This window comes from Salvelinus alpinus, chromosome 8 (assembly GCF_045679555.1).
Source record: "Salvelinus alpinus chromosome 8, SLU_Salpinus.1, whole genome shotgun sequence".
NCBI classification, from domain to species: Eukaryota; Metazoa; Chordata; class Actinopteri; order Salmoniformes; family Salmonidae; genus Salvelinus; species Salvelinus alpinus.
Window position 1 is genome coordinate 11205185 of NC_092093.1, and position 19901 is coordinate 11225085.

A 19901-nucleotide genomic window follows, 5' to 3' on the forward strand; every position below is an offset into this window, starting at 1 on the left:
GTCGGCGGACAATGTTAATAATTAAGCGAATCAGTGTGCCATATTCGTTTTCTTGTGTGCTTTACAAATTAGCAGACAGACATGCAATAGCCTAAGATGTGGCTGAAATAGTATTTTCATACCTTTGACTCCAAAGTAGTATTAAAAATAAACCTATTTATTAAAACAAATTTTAGTTTTACAGACATGTTGGTCAGGTGGACTACAGGAAATATGTACAGGGAAATAAATTAAATATCCATTAGTCCAAAAGATTCTAAAGACAAATAAAATGTCTTTACAATAAAATGTGACATTCATAGGGTTTCATTTTCATCTTCAATGCAAAACAATGACAACTGAGATATGGGCCTTGATGTCTGATGAATTGAGATCTCTCCATTTGATAGAGACTACAGAGTGGTGCGTCTCCTGCTCTTCCAGGGGGTTAGGTTCAGCTTTCCCAGACCAGACAGACCAGGATACCTGCGGATACTGTCACCTCCCTTCAGCCTTTTGGCCGAAAAACACCCAACGTTTCCCGAATCCATTCTGAGGAGGGACGGACAGGGAATGAAAACTGGTAATAGTTCCACCCATGTGGGGCAGGACCCTACCTTGATCGCTTTCTCTGTTAAGAAGATATATCATACAAAACTACAATTTACCTTTTGAGTGTTTTGCTCTGTACTCTGCAGCTCTCTGTCCTCACTGGGGTGGAGGGAGATCTGGCCAACCGAGCTGAAGGACTTGAGCCTGGTTTCCCTGGGTAAAGAAGTTAATTTCATGATGAATTTATCACAAGCTCAAATGATAAGCCTCTGAAACATTGTCATTATACTGCACACACAATCTGACAGCCCAAATGTATGTGGAAAAATAGTTTGTAAACATGTACCTGAGCAAAATGTTTTGTTCCTGAAAAGCTGAATGTCTGGGAAGGCCTCCAAACCCAGGCTCTTTCTGAGTGGCCGTCTCTTCCTGCAGGGAGACATTTCAGCATGACCTGGGACGCCCTCCATGATCACCTGAGGAACCACACCTATAGACAGACTTTTTTATTTAACTAGGCAAGTCAGTTAAGAACAAATTCTTATTTACAACGATTGTTTAACCTGGCCAAACCCTAACGACACTAGGCCAATTGTCCGCCGCCCTATGGGACTCCCAATCACAGCCGGTTGTGATACAGCCTGGAATCGAACCAGGGTCTGTAGTAACGCCTCTAGCACTGAGATGCAGTGCCTTAAAACGCTGCGCCAATCGGGAGCCCCCCTACATCACATCATTATACGAGTCCCGTCCTACATCTGATGGGTGAAAGCAATCGAGGTGGAGAGTGAGGGGTGTGAGAGTCATACCAAATGAATGTACATTCTCTATGAAGGTATAGACCACAGCCTTGAGTTTCATATATGTGTCCATCCCCTCTGTTCCGTGGCTGGGAGGAAGCAGGCTCGGGGCAAAGATCACAGCCAGGTTACTATTGGTCATCCTGTTCTCTGCACACCTTAGAAAAATGATAGAAAAGCAGAGCAAAGACAATTGATGATCTCAATAAGAACCAGAACTACAAGTCACTTGTAGGATCAAAAGCATCTGCTAAATGGTATATTATTATTGTCTCAATCGGAGTTCCAGAAAAAGAATGGTCTGGACCTTTACGGGACAAGAGCTAAGCTCCAAGACAAATGTTATGTCACATGCCCTGAATACAACAGGTGTAGACTTTACTGTGAAATGCTTGCTTTCAAGCCCTTCCCAACAATGGAGAGTTAAAATAAAAAAATACAAGATTAATAAATTGCAGTGAGTAGAGCTATATGCAGGGAGTACCAGATCAATGTGGAGGGGTAATAGCTATATACAGAGAGTACCAGATCAATGTGCAGGGGTAATAGTTATATACAGAGTACCAGTACCAGATCAATGTGCAGGGTAATAGTTATATACAGAGAGTACCAGTACCAGATCAATGTGCAGGGTAATAGTTATATACAGAGAGTACCCGTACCAGATCAATGTGCAGGGGTAATAGCTATATACAGAGAGTACCAGATCAATGTGCAGGGGTAATAGCTATATACAGAGAGTACCAGATCAATGTGCAGGGGTAATAGCTATATACAGAGAGTACCAGATCAATGTGCAGGGATATTAGGTATTTGAGGTAGATATGTACTGTACATGAAGGCAGGGTAAAGTGACTAGGCATCAGCATAGGTAATATTAAGAGTAAAATAAATGACAGAGTAGCAGCAGCATGTGATGAGTGTAAGTCTTGTGAGTGCATAGAGTCAGTGCAAGATAGACAACTAATGTCTATTTAGCAGTCTTATGGCTTGGGGGGGTAGAAGCTGTCTCGAACCTGCTGGTCCGAAAGCCGATGCGTCGGAACCATTTGCTGAACGGTAGCAGAGTGACCAGTCTAGTACACTTTCCCTGTTGCCTGCTATTCCCCTACAATAGCAACACTATCTCCAAACATATTACCTGTGGGAGACCTTTGCGAGGAAGTGGAAGAAGTAACTGAGGAAGGCAAAGTTCCTGTCAGGCAGTAGGCAGGACAGCAGCTGGGTGGCCAAGGCCCTCTCCTCCAAAGTGGGTAATAGCTGGGCCTTCAGCAGGGCTGGAGAAAGAAAATGTGTTGCTGTCTATTATTGTCACAGACTCACTTCACACAGGACCTGTATTCATGAAACACCTCAGAGCAGTGGACCTGATCCTAAATCAGCAATTCTATTCTGAGACATTTTATGAATATGGGCCCAGAAATTCCCCCATTTTGAGCCGGGATTTAAACCAACGACCTTCTCCAACCTCTAGGCTGCCTACCTGAGTGGAGGTCTGAGGGGAATAGGGGGTCTGGAAGCTCACGGCAGAACAGCTTCAAAAGGCTGGCTACGTCACAGGGGAGGGCTGTGGATAGACACGCCTCCCCATGGTCTAGTTTGGCCTGTGGTATTGTTGGAGGTGTGGGGGCGTGGTGAGGAAAGAGGGGGGAGAGAGGGGAAAGAGGGGGGGGGAAAGAGTCCAGAGTCTATCAGATAACAAAACAAGTCTTAAATTGACATCCTTTAAATCAACAATAATCCGTGCATGTTGAAGTCACACACTTACCCTAAGGGTCCTCAGACGAACAACAGAACCGGATTTTCTGAAAAGGCCATCAGTCCCAGCATGCTCCAGTAGATGCTCACAGGCATCCACTAGAAAGCTACATTGAAGTTGTAATGTTAAAATGAATTCTTATTTCTCACTTCAGTTGCACATTGTTCATTGTTAGAATAGAGCCTGTGTGTTCTTACTAGGGTAGCAAAGAGGGTTTTTACAGGAAACTCCGTTAACTACCGAAATTTTGGTATCTTTCAAGGATTTTATGTAATCTATCAAAAGACCTCTAGTGGCTCTTTTGGGTACTTCAGATTATCACAGGTGTGTAATTATCTGTCTCCTTCTCTGGCCTTATTACATGTAAAATATATTTAAATGATTTTAAAATGAAATTTAAAAGTTGTAAATCATTATCTTATATATTAAACATGATCGTAAATATAGTGAATATCATTGGTGTATAATATGAGGGTGTCAGCATTGAACATTATTTTTTATACACTTAAATATTTTACAGTGTCAATATGGATTCGTTGCCAATGTTTTGACATCAAACTGGTGGCAGTTGTGAAACAAGTCAATAGTTGGAAGAGCTGCATAGGTAATTTAATATAATGCCATTGTTGATTAGATGCCTTTTTCATGAATTAGGCAATTTTATCTACTAGAAACTCATGGACACAGCTATACATTTTTTTTTAAAGTGTAATATATATCTATAAAATAAATGTTTCTATAAAGTTATTAAAGTATATAAAAAAAAAAAATTACGATATATTGCCATAGACTGTTAATTATCAAAATGACGGAAGATTCAGGTAAGTTTGGTCAAGTTACCGGTACCTTTGCAACCCTAGTTTCTTACCAGGGTAGCAGCCCACACTGAGGCATGTAACAAAACGGCAAACTCTCCAGTGGAACTCCAAACACTTTGGTACCACCTGTAAACCTTTCCTCTTTCTTCCGTCCACAGTTCTTCAGCTTTATCCCGTGAACCACACGGAGATGTTCCAATACAGAGAGACGGACCGTGTCACTAGGCCGATCTGAAATCTTCATTTTTCTGTCACTCTTCTTGCAGGTGAAAAATAAGCAGTAAAAGCAGTGTAGTCCTAAATGTTATTTAGCAGTTTCTTCCAGGTAAACTATTTTAACAGCACAATTGCTGATGACTCTGAAAAGTCACTTGTTGTTCCTCGTGTGCAATTATTGGCATCATTATCACCTGTGGCACTGTGAGGACACACCCTTCAATGAAAGAGCCTCTGCCTGGAAGATGCAATACATTAATCAGACTGAAGGCGGCGCTATATCATCACCTTAGCGCTTAGTAGGCTTACAGGTTGAACCTGCCTAGCTCTGGCCTCGTCAATGGCTGTGTTCGAGAGCATCAAAACCGTGATCTATCATGGGTAAATTGTGACTGAATGATCTACAAATCATATTGGGTAGTTTTTTATGATGCAAGGTGATGCAAGGTAGATCAGTCACTCTTGACTTTCAAGAAGGATGCAATGTCGAATACAGAAATGACTTCAGATAAGGTCAACTGGCTAAGACATTACTTCAGATAAGGTCAACTGGCTAAGACATTACTTAAAATAAGGTCAACTGGCTAAGACATTACTTCAGATAAGGTCAACTGGCTAAGACATTACTTCAGATAAGGTCAACTGGCTAAGACATTACTTCAGATAAGGTCAACTGGCTAAGACATTACTTCAAATAAGGTCAACTGGCTAAGACATTACTTCAGATAAGGTCAACTGGCTAAGACATTACTTCAGATAAGGTCAACTGGCTAAGACATTACTTCAGATAAGGTCAACTGGCTAAGACATTACTTCAGATAAGGTCAACTGGCTAAGACATTACTTCAGATAAGGTCAACTGGCTAAGGGTGCTGCTGTATTTTGAGTAAATTGATGAAGGAAACAATATTGTGTGATATTTGGATGTAGGCCTACTAGTCGTTGTGTTGAAATCGAAGGTATACTGTTACCAGCATCTTCATTTGGGAGATATGCCTATAATTTCATGATGTGGTGGATGATGATTTAATTACAACAGTTAATATAACTGAGGGGCCAGATGCTTTGGTCTAATCACCATTGTAAATTTGACCATTTTCTGTATTCTGAATGTGTGTTCCCTCAAACCCAGCAACAGATGACCAACAACGAGTATCTCAGTGATTATTGTTACAGACAACTATTTTATTACAACTGTATATACAGCACAAGACATAGGTAGAAATGCAAACAACAGAAGGAGCGTGAATGTGTATGGAGAAGGTGTGGGTAGATGGGATGTTTTAGAAGCACTTCCTGTGGACGATGGAAGGACCTGCCTCGTCGTACTCCTGTTTGCTGATCCACATCTGCTGGAAGGTGGAGAGAGAGGCCAGGATGGAGCCGCCGATCCAGACCGAGTACTTACGCTCGGGGGGAGCGATGATCTAGAGGAGGAGGTGGAGGAGATGTGGTGGGTCAGTTAAGAACTCAGAGGCTATTGTCCTTTCCTGCACGGTGCAGTGTACACGTGTTGCTTATTTGAATAAGAGCTGTGGGTATACAGAGTTAACCACTCTAGTCAAAATGCCATTTTTAGCATGATATTGTAGTGGATCGTATGGAAGGAAATGTAGAGGGTAGGTTAAGAACTCTTCAGAAGTTGTTGCTGCTCTCTAGCACAGTGGACAGACAGTGTTGCTTATTTTAACCAGAGTTGTGTGTACCCATGTACTGCCGAACACAAATCCTGTAGACCTACAGCTTATCCAAGGCTCTGATATTGTTGTAACTACTCCATACTATCATACCACTTAGAATACACGCCCAAGACATGGCTTCGTTTATAACTCGTGCCCTAGTGTGGACACCAAATTCCAATTCCCAAATTCCAAATTTTCTTCAAAGCATTGAAGAGAATTGGAATTTCATTGTACTTGCTGAACTGACTGGAATTGAAATGAAATTCACCCCAACCCTGGTGGACATTGGAACAGAGTTCCTCCTGTGTTGAATATAAATGTTCCCCCACCTTAATCTTCATAGTGCTGGGGGCCAGAGCAGTGATCTCCTTCTGCATACGGTCAGCAATACCAGGGTACATGGTGGTTCCTCCTGACAGGACGTTGTTGGCGTACAGGTCCTTACGGATGTCAATGTCGCACTTCATGATGCTGTTGTAGGCGGTCTCATGGATACCAGCGGACTCCATACCTGAGCAGGTGAGATGAGAAGAGACACTTAGTGAGCAACGACACCTCTACAGACAGGACCCTAGGTGACCAACAGGAGTTAGAAAGGTAAGGAATAGATGATGCTCACAGTAAATGGCTACGTATGTGGACTCTGTAACTGTAACTGAATGTATTGTCCATTGGAGACTAGAGGGCAGAGCAGTGCTGTAACATATATGGCAACCAGTGGAGGCTCCTCAGAAGAGGAAGGGGAGGACCATCCTCCTCAGTGAATTTCATTTTTTTTTAAATGTAAAATTCTTCATTTTTTTTTCTTCCTTTTTAGATAAAACTATACTAAATATGTTCACGTCACCAAATAATTGATTAAAACACATTGTTTCGTAATGAAGGTCTACAGTAGCCTCAGCAGCACTCTGTAGGGTAGTACCATGGTGTAGCCGGAGGACAGCTAGCTTCCATCCTCCTCTGGGTACATCAACTTTAATATAAAACCTATGAGGCTCATGGTTTTCAGTCTCGCCATAGACTTACACAGTAATTATGACAACTTCCGGAGGACGTCCTCCAACCTATCAGAGCTCTTGCAGCATGAACTGACATGTTGTCCACCCAATCAAAGGATCAGAGAATGAATCTAGTACTGAAAGCATAAGCTACAGCTAGCTAGCACCGCAGTGAATAAATGGTGAGTAGTTGACTCAAAGAGAGAGAAAGACAATAATTGAACAGTTTCAACAAATTAATTTCTTAAAAAATGAAGGAGAAGAAAGAGAGACAGACGGCCTACCCCGGCCAAACCCAAACCCGGACGACACTGGGCCAATTGTGCCCCACCCTATGGGACTCCCAATAACGGCCGGTTGTGATACAGCCTGGAATCGAACCCGGGGTCTGTAGTGACACCTCTAGCACTGAGATGCAGTGCCTTAGACCGCTGCGCCACTCGGGAGCTCCAGTCTAATGGAGTCTAATGTGAAAGTAAGTGTTTGGAAAGCTACATGGTAAGGTTAGGTAAGGAATAGATGAACCAGAGGTACGTACAGACAGACAGACAGACAGACAGACAGACAGACAGACAGACAGACAGACAGACAGACAGACAGACCAGACCAGAGGAGGAGAGAGAGAGAGGCAGAGGAGGAGAGAGAGAGAGAGAGAGAGGCAGAGGAGGAGAGAGAGAGGGGTAGAGGAGGAGAGAGAGAGAGAGAAGGGATCTGTCAGACCATGGAGAGAGAGGGAGGGAGATACGCACCAATAAAGGAAGGCTGGAAGAGGGTCTCTGGGCAACGGAAACGCTCGTTGCCGATGGTGATGACCTGACCGTCAGGCAGCTCATAGCTCTTCTCCAGAGAGGAGGAGGAGGCAGCGGTGGCCATCTCATTCTCAAAGTCCAGGGCCACGTAGCACAGCTTCTCCTTGATGTCACGCACGATCTCACGCTCGGCTGTAGGGGGCAGATTCAGAGTGTTGGTGAATCAAATTCTACATTAGGCGCTACATAAAGGCTACATAGAGCCTCATAGACTTACCAACTTGTAAGTCGCTCTGGATAAGAGCGTCTGCTAAATGACTTAAATGTAAATGTAGACGCTACGTAGAGCCTCAAAGATGTTCTCTCATCTTGTCTCTGTATAACTATATCCTGTATGTGTCCATCTTACCGGTGGTCACGAAGGAGTAGCCACGCTCTGTCAGGATCTTCATCAGGTAGTCAGTGAGGTCGCGACCCGCCAGATCCAGACGCATGATGGCGTGGGGCAGAGCATAACCCTCATAGATGGGCACGTTATGGGTCACACCATCACCAGAGTCCAGAACAATACCTGAGGAAAGGATGGAGGTGGACACAGATCACGGACCTACTGCTTTCACGTATAACTTGTGGTTGGATACGGTAGTGCAGGGGTCGGCAACAGATGGCCCCCTGCACTACACTAACTACTGGGCCGCAATATATTTGTTTTTGCTCCCCCAAAGTTTTTAGTAAAAAATTCTAATAATTTTTTTTTAAAGACTGCAAAATCACCAGGAATTCAGCAAAAAAAATTCTGTTCCCAAGTATTCCCACTAATAAAAGAGAGACATATGTGATGGTGTCTCAATGTAATGAAGGTCTGACATTTTTTGGGCTTACCTGTGGTCAATTTGCAGTGTACAAATGATTATAATTATGTTTCCGGCGACCCTGACCATCCACTCGGACAAGAACTTCCCATGGCTGAATCTAGTTGTCTATCCCTGTTGTAGTAGATCACTATCCCTATAGAGTCTCTAAGGTATCATGTGAGTAATGTGAGCAGCACTTGTTAATGTTAAAGCACGTCTTGATAGAAGTCAATATATTGCTTCTGTGGCATTACACCATGTCGTGTTTATTGTGGTTCTGGTAAATGTGATGGTCTGACGTCCTGTGGAAACTCACCAGTGGTACAACCAGAGGAAATAGAATAGAACAGCTTTATGTTCATCTTAAATGGTGTAAACTACGATTCATGTAGTGAAAGGTTGCATGAGACACAATAATGCACTGGATCTGAATTGTATGTTAATGTATGGAGCATTTCTCCTCTGCTCGTTTCTCACCAGTGGTACGACCGGAGGCGTAAAGAGACAGCACGGCCTGGATGGCGACGTACATGGCGGGGACGTTGAAAGTCTCAAACATGATCTGGGTCATCTTCTCCCTGTTGGCCTTGGGGTTGAGGGGGGCCTCAGTGAGCAGGGTGGGGTGCTCCTCAGGGGCCACACGCAGCTCGTTGTAGAAGGTATGGTGCCAGATCTGGTAGAGGAAGTAGAGGACAGACACGGTCAGAGACGTGGTTCTGGAACAATATAACACATTGTGAGATAGAGAAAGATTAAGCTGTCCCTTTGAAGTCATGCTGTTTGGCATAATTTAGCTCCAAAAATATTTCCTATGTTCCTTTTTTAAAATATTTATGTGTGTCGATAAGTCTTAACTTCATATTGGATAGTATCCTTCACTTCTTGTCTCTAAGTATGTGTGTATCTTGAGATATGAAGTACTGCTTTTGTCATCCTACAATCGTGTCCAATATCTCTAGTAGCATCTTGTCTCTCGTACCCACCTTCTCCATGTCGTCCCAGTTGGTGATAATACCGTGCTCGATGGGGTACTTCAGAGTCAGGATACCTCTCTTGCTCTGAGCCTCGTCTCCCACATAGCTGTCCTTCTGTCCCATTCCCACCATCACACCCTGCATAGAGAGGAAGCATAGGTCAGGAGGGTTCGCAATACGCACAACGCGTGAATCATACTTTACCCCAAATTTACGCATGGCTAGACGTGCGTGCTATTACCAATGCAACGCTACAAACGTAAACTACACTACATTATCTGTATCACTACATCACAATATGTCACCTTATAACCTCGTAACTTTTACGTCATGGCATAAGTACACAAACAAATCCGTTCGTAACCGGCAATGGCTATCCGTTCTTTCTCTGCAAGTAGCGTACCTGGTGACGGGGGCGTCCAACGATGGATGGGAACACAGCGCGGGGAGCGTCATCACCGGCGAAACCAGCCTTGACCAGGCCAGAGCCGTTGTCGCACACGAGGGCAGTAGTCTCATCGTCGTCACACATGATTGGTCTTGTTTTGGATGACCTTCTGTTGGGAGGAGAGACACGGCGGTAAGAGCTCCGTCTGGGCGCTAATTACAGTAACACTATAACAAACACCCAGTACATGAGATTATCACTAGACTGGAGGCTACCTCTATGCATTAACAGTTAAGCACTATAGCTACATTGATGCACCTGTTACATTAAAATACATCCTGACTGGTGAATTATCTTATCATTATGGTTTTATATAAACAGTACTGCACTGCCTATTTTCATGATATCAGTTTTTTTTTATGTTGTCATACTTTCACTATTTCGAAAGTGCAAATATTTCAAATGTTCCTAGAAAGACCTTTTCAAAAGTGTTGTTGAAATAACCTAGTCCTCTTACGGGCCACTGATAACCTATCTTCCCCCTCTTCGTCAGAGCGGCCCTGTAAAGCCAAACAGGGACATAGTAGAGCCCCCCACACCACTGTCTCTATTCTTAGCCATGGCCCTTGTCATTCCAAACAGCAGCCACACGGAACACTACATCCCCTCCCTCTCCCTCCTCTACCCCGTTCCTCCCCCCTCCTCCCCTATCTCTAACAGAGCTATGTCGCAGCTGAAGGAGCTTGTCTGTTGACAAGTAACAGTGGTGGCCTGGAGGTCCCTCAGCTGTCGGCACAACAGTAACTCCTGTTTCCCATGGAAGGGAGCTGGACAGAATGTGCTACTGTCCCTCCAGTCCCTCTCCATACCTGCCTCTATCCTTCCATCCATCCCTCTATCCCTTCATCCATCCCTCTATCCCTTCATCCATCCCTCTATCCCCCTCTCCAGCCATGGTCTGACAGACCCCTTCAAAGCAAGTGTTACTATCGCTCCAGCCCCCTCTCTCTATACCTCTATCCTTCCTTCCTTCCCTCTCTCTCCCTCCCTAGCCCGACTGCTCCCTTCAAAGCATGTGCTACTGTCCCTCCATACCTCCCTCCAGTCCACCTCTCTCTCTATCGCTTCATCTTTCTATCACTCTATCCATCACCCTCCAGCCAGCTTCATCCGTTTATCCATCACCCTCCAGCCAGCTTCATCCGTCTTTCCATCACCCTCCAGCCAGCTTCATCCGTCTATCCATCACCCTCCAGCCAGCCAGCCCCTGAGTCTGATCCCTCCAACCCTGGCTTGACAGCTTTCCTTTATTAGTGGCCTAGAGGCCTGGCAGCTCCCTTCATTAGTGGCCTGGAGGCACGACAGCTCCCTTCATTAGTGACCTGGCCAGTGGTCAGGAGGCCTGACAGCTCCCTTCATTAGTGACCTGGCCAGCGGCCAGGAGGCCTGACAGCTCCCTTCATTAGTGACCTGGCCAGCGGTCAGGAGGCCTGACAGCTCCCTTCATTAGTGACCTGGCCAGCGGCCAGGAGGCCTGACAGCTCCCTTCATTAGTGACCTGGCCAGCGGTCAGGAGGCCTGACAGCTCCCTTCATTAGTGACCTGGCCAGTGGTCAGGAGGCCTGACAGCTCCCTTCATTAGTGGCCTGGCCAGTGGTCAGGAGGCCTGACAGCTCCCTTCATTAGTGACCTGGCCAGTGGTCAGGAGGCCTGACAGCTCCCTTCATTAGTGGCCTGGCCAGTGGTCAGGAGGCCTGACAGCTCCCTTCATTAGTGGCCTGGTCAGGGTGCCTGAGGCCTAGTCAGGTTGCCTGGCCAGTGGTCAGGAGTCGGAAGGCCTGGTACTACACAGTGGCCACTCTGTCGCCCTGTTTTACCCCCCCCCCCCCCTCTAATCCACAAGAGCCACAGGTCACTGTTCACACGTGTTGCCACCAGCATGGCCTGTCACCAGCATGTGTTGCCAACAGCATGGCATGTCAATCAATCACAACAAGCCCTGGCTGCCGGGCAACTGCCGCTGTCCTGCTGTCTCTTTCTCCCCATTCGACTCCCTTCATTTATCCATTTCTCTCTTCGGCTCTTCCTTTCTCCTAATATTCTTCCTTCACAATTTCTCTCAAAACAATTCCTTCTCAAGCTCTCTCATTAACGTCCTTCTCTAAAAGCCAATTAGAAGTAGGTAGATATCCATTGCAGGTGTTAACTCTACAGGTGATCCCTATGTGCTATCTCTTTCAATAGTAGCACCCGGCTGTTAAACCAAGATCCTGGCCTTTCTTCCCTTTCCAAAATGACAACAACACAGAGCATGATGCTCTCTAAGAATAGCTGACAAAGTGTGGATCCTTTCTAGCACTAACAAGTCATGTAGCCATTTTCCTCTCAGCACCCCTCTCTCTGTCGTCGTCTGTCTGAAGTAGTCCAATAATTCACTAAACAGAGCGGCTACAGGTACTGGACAGTACCGAGTCCAATAGAGAAACAGTGTTATAGACAGTACCGAGTCCAATAGAGACACAGTGTTATAGACAGTACCGAGTCCAATAGAGACACAGTGTTATAGACAGTACCGGGTCCAATAGAGAAACAGTGTTATAGACAGTACCGAGTCCAATAGAGACACAGTGTTATAGACAGTACCGAGTCCAATAGAGACACAGTGTTATAGACAGTACCGAGTCCAATAGAGACACAGTGTTATAGACAGTACCGAGTCCAATAGAGACACAGTGTTATAGACAGTACCGAGTCCAATAGAGAAACAGTGTTATAGACAGTACCGAGTCCAATAGAGACACAGTGTTATAGACAGTACCGAGTCCAATAGAGAAACAGTGTTATAGACAGTACTGAGTCCAATAGAGAAACAGTGCCACAGGGCAGTACAGAGTCCAATAGAGAAACAGTGTTATAGACAGTACTGAGTCCAATAGAGAAACAGTGCCACAGGGCAGTACCGAGTCCAATAGAGAAACAGTGCCACAGGGAAGTACTGAGTCCAATAGAGAAACAGTGCCACAGGGACGTACTGAGTCCAATAGAGAAACAGTGCCACAGGGAAGTACTGGAACATGAACAATAGCAGAAAGAAGACACTCACCAAGTTGTACGCCAAGACTGGAGTTTCCACTGAGATAAAAGGATGAGGGTGAGAGGTGTCCCTTAAATATGCCCCCTTGTCCCAGGATCAGCGGCCTGGAGCCTGGAGGCGGGACCAAGAGTTTATACAAGCCCAAATAAGAACTTCTAGATAACGGTTCACTAGAAAGTCTATCCTGTGTCACTCAGAGGCCTCCTTCCTGACGGGACGCCATCTAAAACGGAGTGTAGTTACCTAGGAGACGGAGGGTTCTAGTACCGCCCCTGACTGCCTGGCTGTCCGACTGGTACAAAAATAAGAAATGGTTGGCAGAGGGAAGTGAAAGGGATTATTTCAAGATTTTTTTCCATTATTGTGTTATGGTTGATTATACTGTAGTTGGGTCATGATGAAGGTGTTAACTGATTGATGTGAAATAATTCTCTTTCAGTCTGACGTTTGACTTTTATAAAAAGGTGGAAGATGATTAGCTCAGACAATGCAACAAAACTGTCAAGGAATTTCTGGCTCTTGGGATTTGGGGAGCTAAAATAGTCTACTGTTATATCAGATTTAGCCGGTCTGTTATTGTGTTATAAATGGAGAGAAGGAAAGACATATGACACACAATTCATCTGCATGTTTTACATAATTTGCATAGTGATTTGGATATTTATAATGATTATAAATTACTAAAGCATACATTGAGAATGTTTATATTTTTCTTTTGCATATGAACGTACGTCTCAAATAGCCAACAAGTGTTGTCGCTGAATATGACAGAAGCTTATTTATCCGTCAGGTCTGTTTTTGTTGATGAAGGGCATGATTTGTTTACCCTGTCCCACACCTTTTGGCTCATAACAGACAATCAAAACATTATTTATTCACGTCAATCATCCAATATCTCTCTACCGGTTGTCATCTCATCCCAACACGAAGTGAAATATTGAAGTCACAACTTAACACAGACCCTGTATTGTATTTACATAGCCTAACTGAAACTTGAAGCTTGTAATGTCAGCTCCATTCACTGAAACTGTCCTCCTGTCCATGACCCAGTGAGACAGTCACGTTAATATGACTAAGCTCAGTTAGGGGTGTTTGTCAGAGGGGGGGGGATAGGCGGAGGGGGTGTAACTTTAGCGTTAAGAAGTGGTTTGAGGGGCAGTCCAGTCTGTAGTGGGATAGTGGCTGTAGTGCAGGGCCTGATGAATGCAGGGTTTCACAGGGCCTGAATCCGCTGAGCCCAATTCTACACATTTTGCCATGGGGCATATCGAAGAAGTTGCCGTTTTAAAGCACATTTTCTGCAATTCTACACATTTTGCCATGGGGTGGATAGTAATTTTTGCAGTTTTAAAGCGAATTACCTGCAATTCTACACATTTTGTCATGTTAATGATATCTGAGTGAGAGTGACTAACAAAATCAAAAGGGGGCCTATGACTTGTTAATCCGGCGCTGCTGTGGTGGGATAGTGCCTGTGGTGGGATAGTGCCTGTGTAGATTTTCCAGCAAAGAGCCATTGTGGTATGTTTGAGAGTGAAGGGCCAGAAACATGCCAGACAGCTGAGGGAGGGGTTAAGAGAGTGACAGACGGTAGGAAGGGGGATTAGAAGTTAAGAGAGGGGGGGCAGGGAGAGAGACAGAGAGAGAGGGTCCAGAGTTCAGACCCTCCTCTCTCTCCCCGTCTGCTCGGCTTGGCTCAACGGGTCTTGGGGACAGCCTGTGGCAGCAGCCGGGCGGTAACTTTGCTCTGATTGGCGCCTCTCTCTCCTTTTAGGGGCATGCTGGGTAACAGGTGTCGGCGGCTGCACATTGTGGCGGCTCCTGGAGGTAACATCCTCTGCCACAGCTCCTTATTCGTCACCACCCTCTGTGGGGTGACAGAGAGGCTTCTCCCTCCGTGCCCCCATACACTCTGGCTTTGTGTCCTATCAGGAGACAGAGGGTTTATTTTCTATATCGAGAGTCTTGGCCTGGTAAGGTCCAATAGGAATGCGGTATTCCATTTGTAGCTGCTATACTGTACTGTTGATGCACCTCAAAGGGAGTATCTATAGATAACCTACTCATTATGGCCTATTCTCAGCCTTTAAATAATATACGTGTTTCACACCAAAACATTCCTTCAAGGGTTCTTGTATCTATATTAAGCCCTTTGCGTTCTAACCTGCATACCGTTTTTTTTCTTCTCTTTTCGTTTTTATCTGTATTGTTGTTTATCACTTATTTTCTTTGGTGCAAATAAATTAAACCTAATATTGGAGAATAATTGCTGGATTGAATACATACAGTGCGTTCGGAAAGTATTCAGACCCCTTGACTATTTCGTTACAGCCTTTTTCTGAAATGGATTAAAATCGTTTTTTCCCCCCCTTTATCAATCTACACACAATAGCCCACAATGAAAAACAGGTGTTTAGACATTTTTGCAAATGTATAATTTTTTTTATCACATTTACATTAGTATTCAGACCCTTTACTCAGTCATTTGTTGAAGCACCGTTGGCAGCGATTACTGCCTCGAGTCTTCTTCGGTATTAGCTTGGCACACCTGTATTTGGGGAGTTTCTCCCATTCTTCTCTGCAGATCCTCTCAAGCTCTGTCAGGTTGGATGGGGAGCGTCGCTGCACAGCTATTTTCAGGTCTCTGCAGAGATGTTAGATCGGGTTCAAGTCCGGGCTCTGGCTGGGCCACTCAAGGACATTCAGAGACTTGTACCGAAGCCACTCCTACATTGTCTTGGCTGTGTGCTTAGGGTCATTGTCCTGTTGAATGGTTAAACTTTACCCAATCTGAGGTCCTGAGTGCTCTTGAGCAGGTTTTCATCAAGGATCAATCTGTACTTTGCTCCGTTCGTCTTTCCCTCGATCCAGACTAGTTTCCCAGTCCCTGCCGCTGAAAAACATCCACACAGCATGATGCTGCCACCACCATGCTCCACCGTAGGGATGGTGCCAGGTTTCCTGCAGATGTGATGCTTGGCATTCAGGCCAAAGAGTTCAATCTTGGTTTCATCAGACCAGAGAATCTTGTTTCTCATGGTCTGAGAGTCCTTTAGGTGCCTTTTGGCAAACTCCAAGTGAGCTGTCATGTGCCTTTTACTGAGGAGTGGCTTCTGTCTGGCCACTACCACAAAGGCCTGATTGGTAGAGTGCTGCAGAGATGGTTGTCCTTCTGGAAGGTTCTCCCATCTCTACAGAGGAATTCTCGAGCTCTTTCATAGTGACCATCGGGTTCTTGGTCACCTCCCTGACCAAGGCCCTTCTCCCCCGATTGCTCAGTTTGGCCGGGCGGCCAGCTCTAGGAAAAGTCTTGGTGGTTCCAAACTTCTTCCATTTAAGAATGATGGAGGCCACTGTGTTCTTGGGGACCTTCAATGCTGCCAGAAATGTTTTGGTACCCTTCCCCAGATCTGTGCCTCGACACAATCCTGTCTCAGAACTCAACAGACGATTCCTTTGACCTCATCGCTTGGTTTTTGCTCAGACATGCCCTGTCAACTGTGGGACTTTATATAGACAGGTGTGTGTCTTTCCAAATCATGTCCAATCAATTGAATTTACCACAGGTGGACTCCAATCAAGTTGTAGAAACATCTCAAGGATGATCAATGGAAAAAGGATGCTCCTGAGCTCAATTTCGAGTCTCATAGCAAAGGGTCTGAATACTTATTTAAAGGTATAAAAACCTGTTTTCGGTATGTCACTAGGGGGTATTGTGATGTCATTATGGGGTATTGTGATGTCACTATGGGGTATTGTGATGTCACTGTGGGGTATTGTGATGTCACTGTGGGGTATTGTGATGTCACTGTGGGGTATTGTGATGTCACTGTGGGGTATTGTGATGTCACTATGGGGTATTGTGTGTAGATTGATGAGGACATCTTTTTATTCATTCCATTTTAAAATAAAGCTTAAATGTAACAAAATGTGGAAAAAGTGAAAGGGTCTGAATACTTTTCAAATGCACTTTATTGAGGAATTTCCTGGTGGATCTCTTCACACAACACAAGTCCTGTTAGAAACATTTGCAATACTGCCATATGACAGCGTGTGCTACACCTCCGCCCAGCCACCAGCCATCAAAAGTGGGAGATGGATGGATGGCGAAGTGTGGTGTCTTACACTATGTCCCGTTTCAGCTGGTGACCCAACACTACGAGGTTTTGGAGGCATTTCCACTTCCCTGATTGTGTGGCAGGTAGCCTAACGTTTGAGAGCATTGGGCCAGTAACCGAAAGATCGCTGGTTCGAATCCCCGAGCCAGGAAGGTGGGGAAAGAATCTGCCGTTCTGCCGTTGAGCAAGGCAGATATCCCCCAACAACAAATGCTCCTCGGACGCTGATGATGTCGATTAAGGCAGCCTTCTGCACCTCTCTGATTCAGAGGGTTAAATGTGGAAGACACATTTCGGTTGAATGCATTTAGTTGTACAACTGACTAGGTATCCCCTGTTCCATCAGGATTATATGTGGGCATTTCTCAACTCAGTGGCTGTGTCCCAATGGCACTCTATTCTCCAGGTAGTGCACTACATAGTGGATAGGGTGCCATTGGGATGCAGACACAGTGTAGTGTCACTGGATGCAGACACAGTGTAGTGTCACTGGATGCTATGCTGTGGAGAGGCTAGTGGGTATATTTAGTGGATGATGTGCTGTGGAGAGGCTACGGGGTATATTTAGTGGATGATGTGCTGTGGAGAGGCTACAGGGTATATTTAGTGGATGATGTGCTGTGGAGAGGCTACGGTGTATATTTAGTGGATGATGTGCTGTGGAGAGGCTACGGGGTATATTTAGTGGATGATGTGCTGTGGAGAGGCTACGGGGTATATTTAGTGGATGATGTGCTGTGGAGAGGCTACGGGGTATACTTAGTGGATGATGTGCTGTGGAGAGGCTACGGGGTATATTTAGTGGATGATGTGCTGTGGAGAGGCTACGGGGTATATTTAGTGGAGGTTAACACAGCAGATACAGGTCTTCAGGATTCCCTTGTACACCAGTGTGTTCCTACAGCTGTCAATGAGGGAGGAGAATAGTAGAGTGGAGGAGAATAGTAGAGTGGAGGAGGGAGGAGAATAGTAAAGTGGAGGAGGGAGGAGAATAGTAGAGTGGAGGAGGGAGGAGAATAGTAGAGTAGAGGAGGGAGGAGAATAGTAGAGCGGAGAATGGATGAGGGAGGAGGGAGGAGAATAGTAAAGTGGATGAGGGATGAGGGAGGAGAATAGTAGAGTGGAGGAGGGAGGAGAATAGTAGAGTGGAGGAGGGAGGAGAATAGTAGAGCGGAGAATGGATGAGGGAGGGGAGGAGGGAGGAGAATAGTAGAGTGGAGGAGGGAGGAGAATAGTAGAGTGGAGGAGGGAGGAGAATAGTAGAGCGGAGAATGGATGAGGGAGGAGGAAGGAGAATAGTAGAGTGGATGAGGGATGAGGGATGAGGGAGGAAAATAGTAGAGTGGAGGAGGGAGGGGAATAGTAGAGTGGAGGAGGGATGATCTGAATAACAAATACAGTAACTGTCTCTTCACAGGGTCAACGGTTTCATTTTGAACTCGAAGAGCGCCTCCCTGAAAAGCGATTATGAAGAACTTTTGACAGTGTTTTTTATTTGTTTTAAGATTTGAACGTTAACTCACCAAAGTAGTGGTGGAAATACTGCATGTGTCCTCTGATTCATTTGTTCCCTCGAGTCCATCAACACCTCCAGCTCTGACGTCCATGTTTAATCCGTCCTAGACAAACATAGGAAACATGTAAGACATTCAACAACATGAACTGTCATGCATAAAGCAGAACACTGAGGTATAACAACAGATAAACAACATGAACTGTCATGCATACATAAAGCAGAACACTAAGGTATGACAACAGATAAACAACATGAACTGTCATGCATAAAGCAGAACACTGAGGTATAACAACAGATAAACAACATGAACTGTCATGCATACATAAAGCAGAACACTGAGATATAACAACAGATAAACAAAGGAACGATTCAAAACGAACATCATTCTAATAAAGTGGAGAACAAATATCATATTTTGTTACCATCAGGGGTGGAAATGGAAAATAAATCACTCTGGTTACCCACCAAGTTGTCCATGACCAGGTGACACCAAGCCCAGTGAGAGTTGACCAGGATAACCAGGTGACACCAAGCCCAGTGAGAGTTGACCAGGATAACCAGGTGACACCAAGCCCAGTGAGAGTTGACCAGGATAACCAGGTGACACCAAGCCCAGTGAGAGTTGACCAGGATAACCAGGTGACACCAAGCCCAGTGAGAGTTGACCAGGATAACCAGGTAACACCAAGCCCAGTGAGAGTTGACCAGGATAACCAGGTGACACCAAACCCAGTGAGAGTTGACCAGGATAAGCAGAATAGGTCTGAAACCTGGTCATACTTTTGGGGGACCTTCTTCCGTATAAGGTGAAGCAGGCGGCCCAGGATGTGTCTGCCTGTGTCTGACAGCTGCCTGGCCTGCCTTGGTCAACCCCCCAACACTGTGTGCGTTGGTGTGTGTGTGTGTGTCTCAACCCCCATCAGCAATGGGTAGTCATCCGTGTAGGCAGCAGTTCCATTGTTCACAAATGCTTTTTAAAATGCACTGCACCTTGGTGGACGTGATTTTTGTTTACCATTCAAAATGACGTCTTTATCCATCACAGGCTTGTGCAGCCTAGCAGTGTGATAAAAAAAATAAGGCCATTTTTTAAGTGAAAATCAAGCTAGAACTATACAGTCTCTCGCTTGTGGTGGTGGGCCATTGGTATATGATGGCCCATTGGATATTCATTGCAAAGGACTTTCATTGTATTTTAGGGCCACCAACACATGTTCAGTTCACGGCAACATTTTGACTTCACACCTGTTGTTGGGTTACTGGGAGTGAGAGACTACTGAGAGCAACTGTGGGGAAGGAACCATGGCTTTAGATAGTAAAACAGATAAGCAGTTTGTCTGTTTTCAAAGAAATGTGCTTTGCGTCATAAAAACAACAACAAACATACTACTGAACTGAATGACA

At 45.1% G+C, this 19901-nt stretch overlaps 2 protein-coding genes across 3 annotated transcripts; both read right to left on the reverse strand.

The window, feature by feature from the left end:
• Positions 1 to 136: 136 nt before the first annotated feature.
• On the reverse strand, positions 137 to 4378 carry LOC139582539 (inactive Rho GTPase-activating protein 11B-like). Of its 2 annotated transcripts, none has more exons than XM_071412627.1 (8): positions 3959 to 4378; positions 3100 to 3196; positions 2815 to 2935; positions 2473 to 2608; positions 1341 to 1489; positions 878 to 960; positions 648 to 744; positions 137 to 531 (listed from the first exon to the last, which is right to left on the reverse strand). In XM_071412627.1, the coding sequence occupies exons 1-7, from the start codon at positions 4150 to 4152 to the stop codon at positions 688 to 690; spliced, it is 837 nt and encodes a 278-aa protein (XP_071268728.1). In that variant the 5' UTR covers positions 4153 to 4378; the 3' UTR covers positions 137 to 531; positions 648 to 687. The 2 variants fall into 2 exon arrangements, with proteins under 2 accessions (XP_071268728.1, XP_071268727.1); XM_071412626.1 differs by having other exon boundaries at positions 878 to 1021.
• A 910-nt stretch (positions 4379 to 5288) lies between these two features.
• On the reverse strand, positions 5289 to 13157 carry actc1a (actin alpha cardiac muscle 1a). Its single transcript, XM_071412625.1, has 8 exons — positions 12873 to 13157; positions 9785 to 9938; positions 9391 to 9519; positions 8885 to 9080; positions 7963 to 8124; positions 7554 to 7745; positions 6136 to 6317; positions 5289 to 5551 (listed from the first exon to the last, which is right to left on the reverse strand). Exons 2-8 carry the CDS (start codon positions 9911 to 9913, stop codon positions 5408 to 5410), a joined length of 1134 nt encoding a protein of 377 aa, XP_071268726.1. The 5' UTR covers positions 9914 to 9938; positions 12873 to 13157; the 3' UTR covers positions 5289 to 5407.
• Positions 13158 to 19901: the final 6744 nt, after the last annotated feature.

Bases quoted from the DNA above. Each gene is read 5' to 3' on its own strand.
- LOC139582539 (XM_071412626.1), bottom strand. From the start codon at position 4,152: ATGAAGATTTCAGATCGGCCTAGTGACACGGTCCGTCTCTCTGTATTG. The intron at 1,490-2,472 runs GTAATATGTTTG...CATTTTTCTAAG, and splicing joins CTCGCAAAGGTCTCCCACAG to GTGTGCAGAGAACAGGATGA. The intron at 1,022-1,340 runs GTATGACTCTCA...GTCTGTCTATAG, and splicing joins AGAGAATGTACATTCATTTG to GTGTGGTTCCTCAGGTGATC.
- actc1a (XM_071412625.1), bottom strand. From the start codon at position 9,913: ATGTGTGACGACGATGAGACTACTGCCCTCGTGTGCGACAACGGCTCT. The intron at 9,081-9,390 runs GTGGGTACGAGA...TTCCTCTACCAG, and splicing joins ACTGGGACGACATGGAGAAG to ATCTGGCACCATACCTTCTA. The intron at 8,125-8,884 runs GTGAGAAACGAG...TCCTTTCCTCAG, and splicing joins CGCCTCCGGTCGTACCACTG to GTATTGTTCTGGACTCTGGT.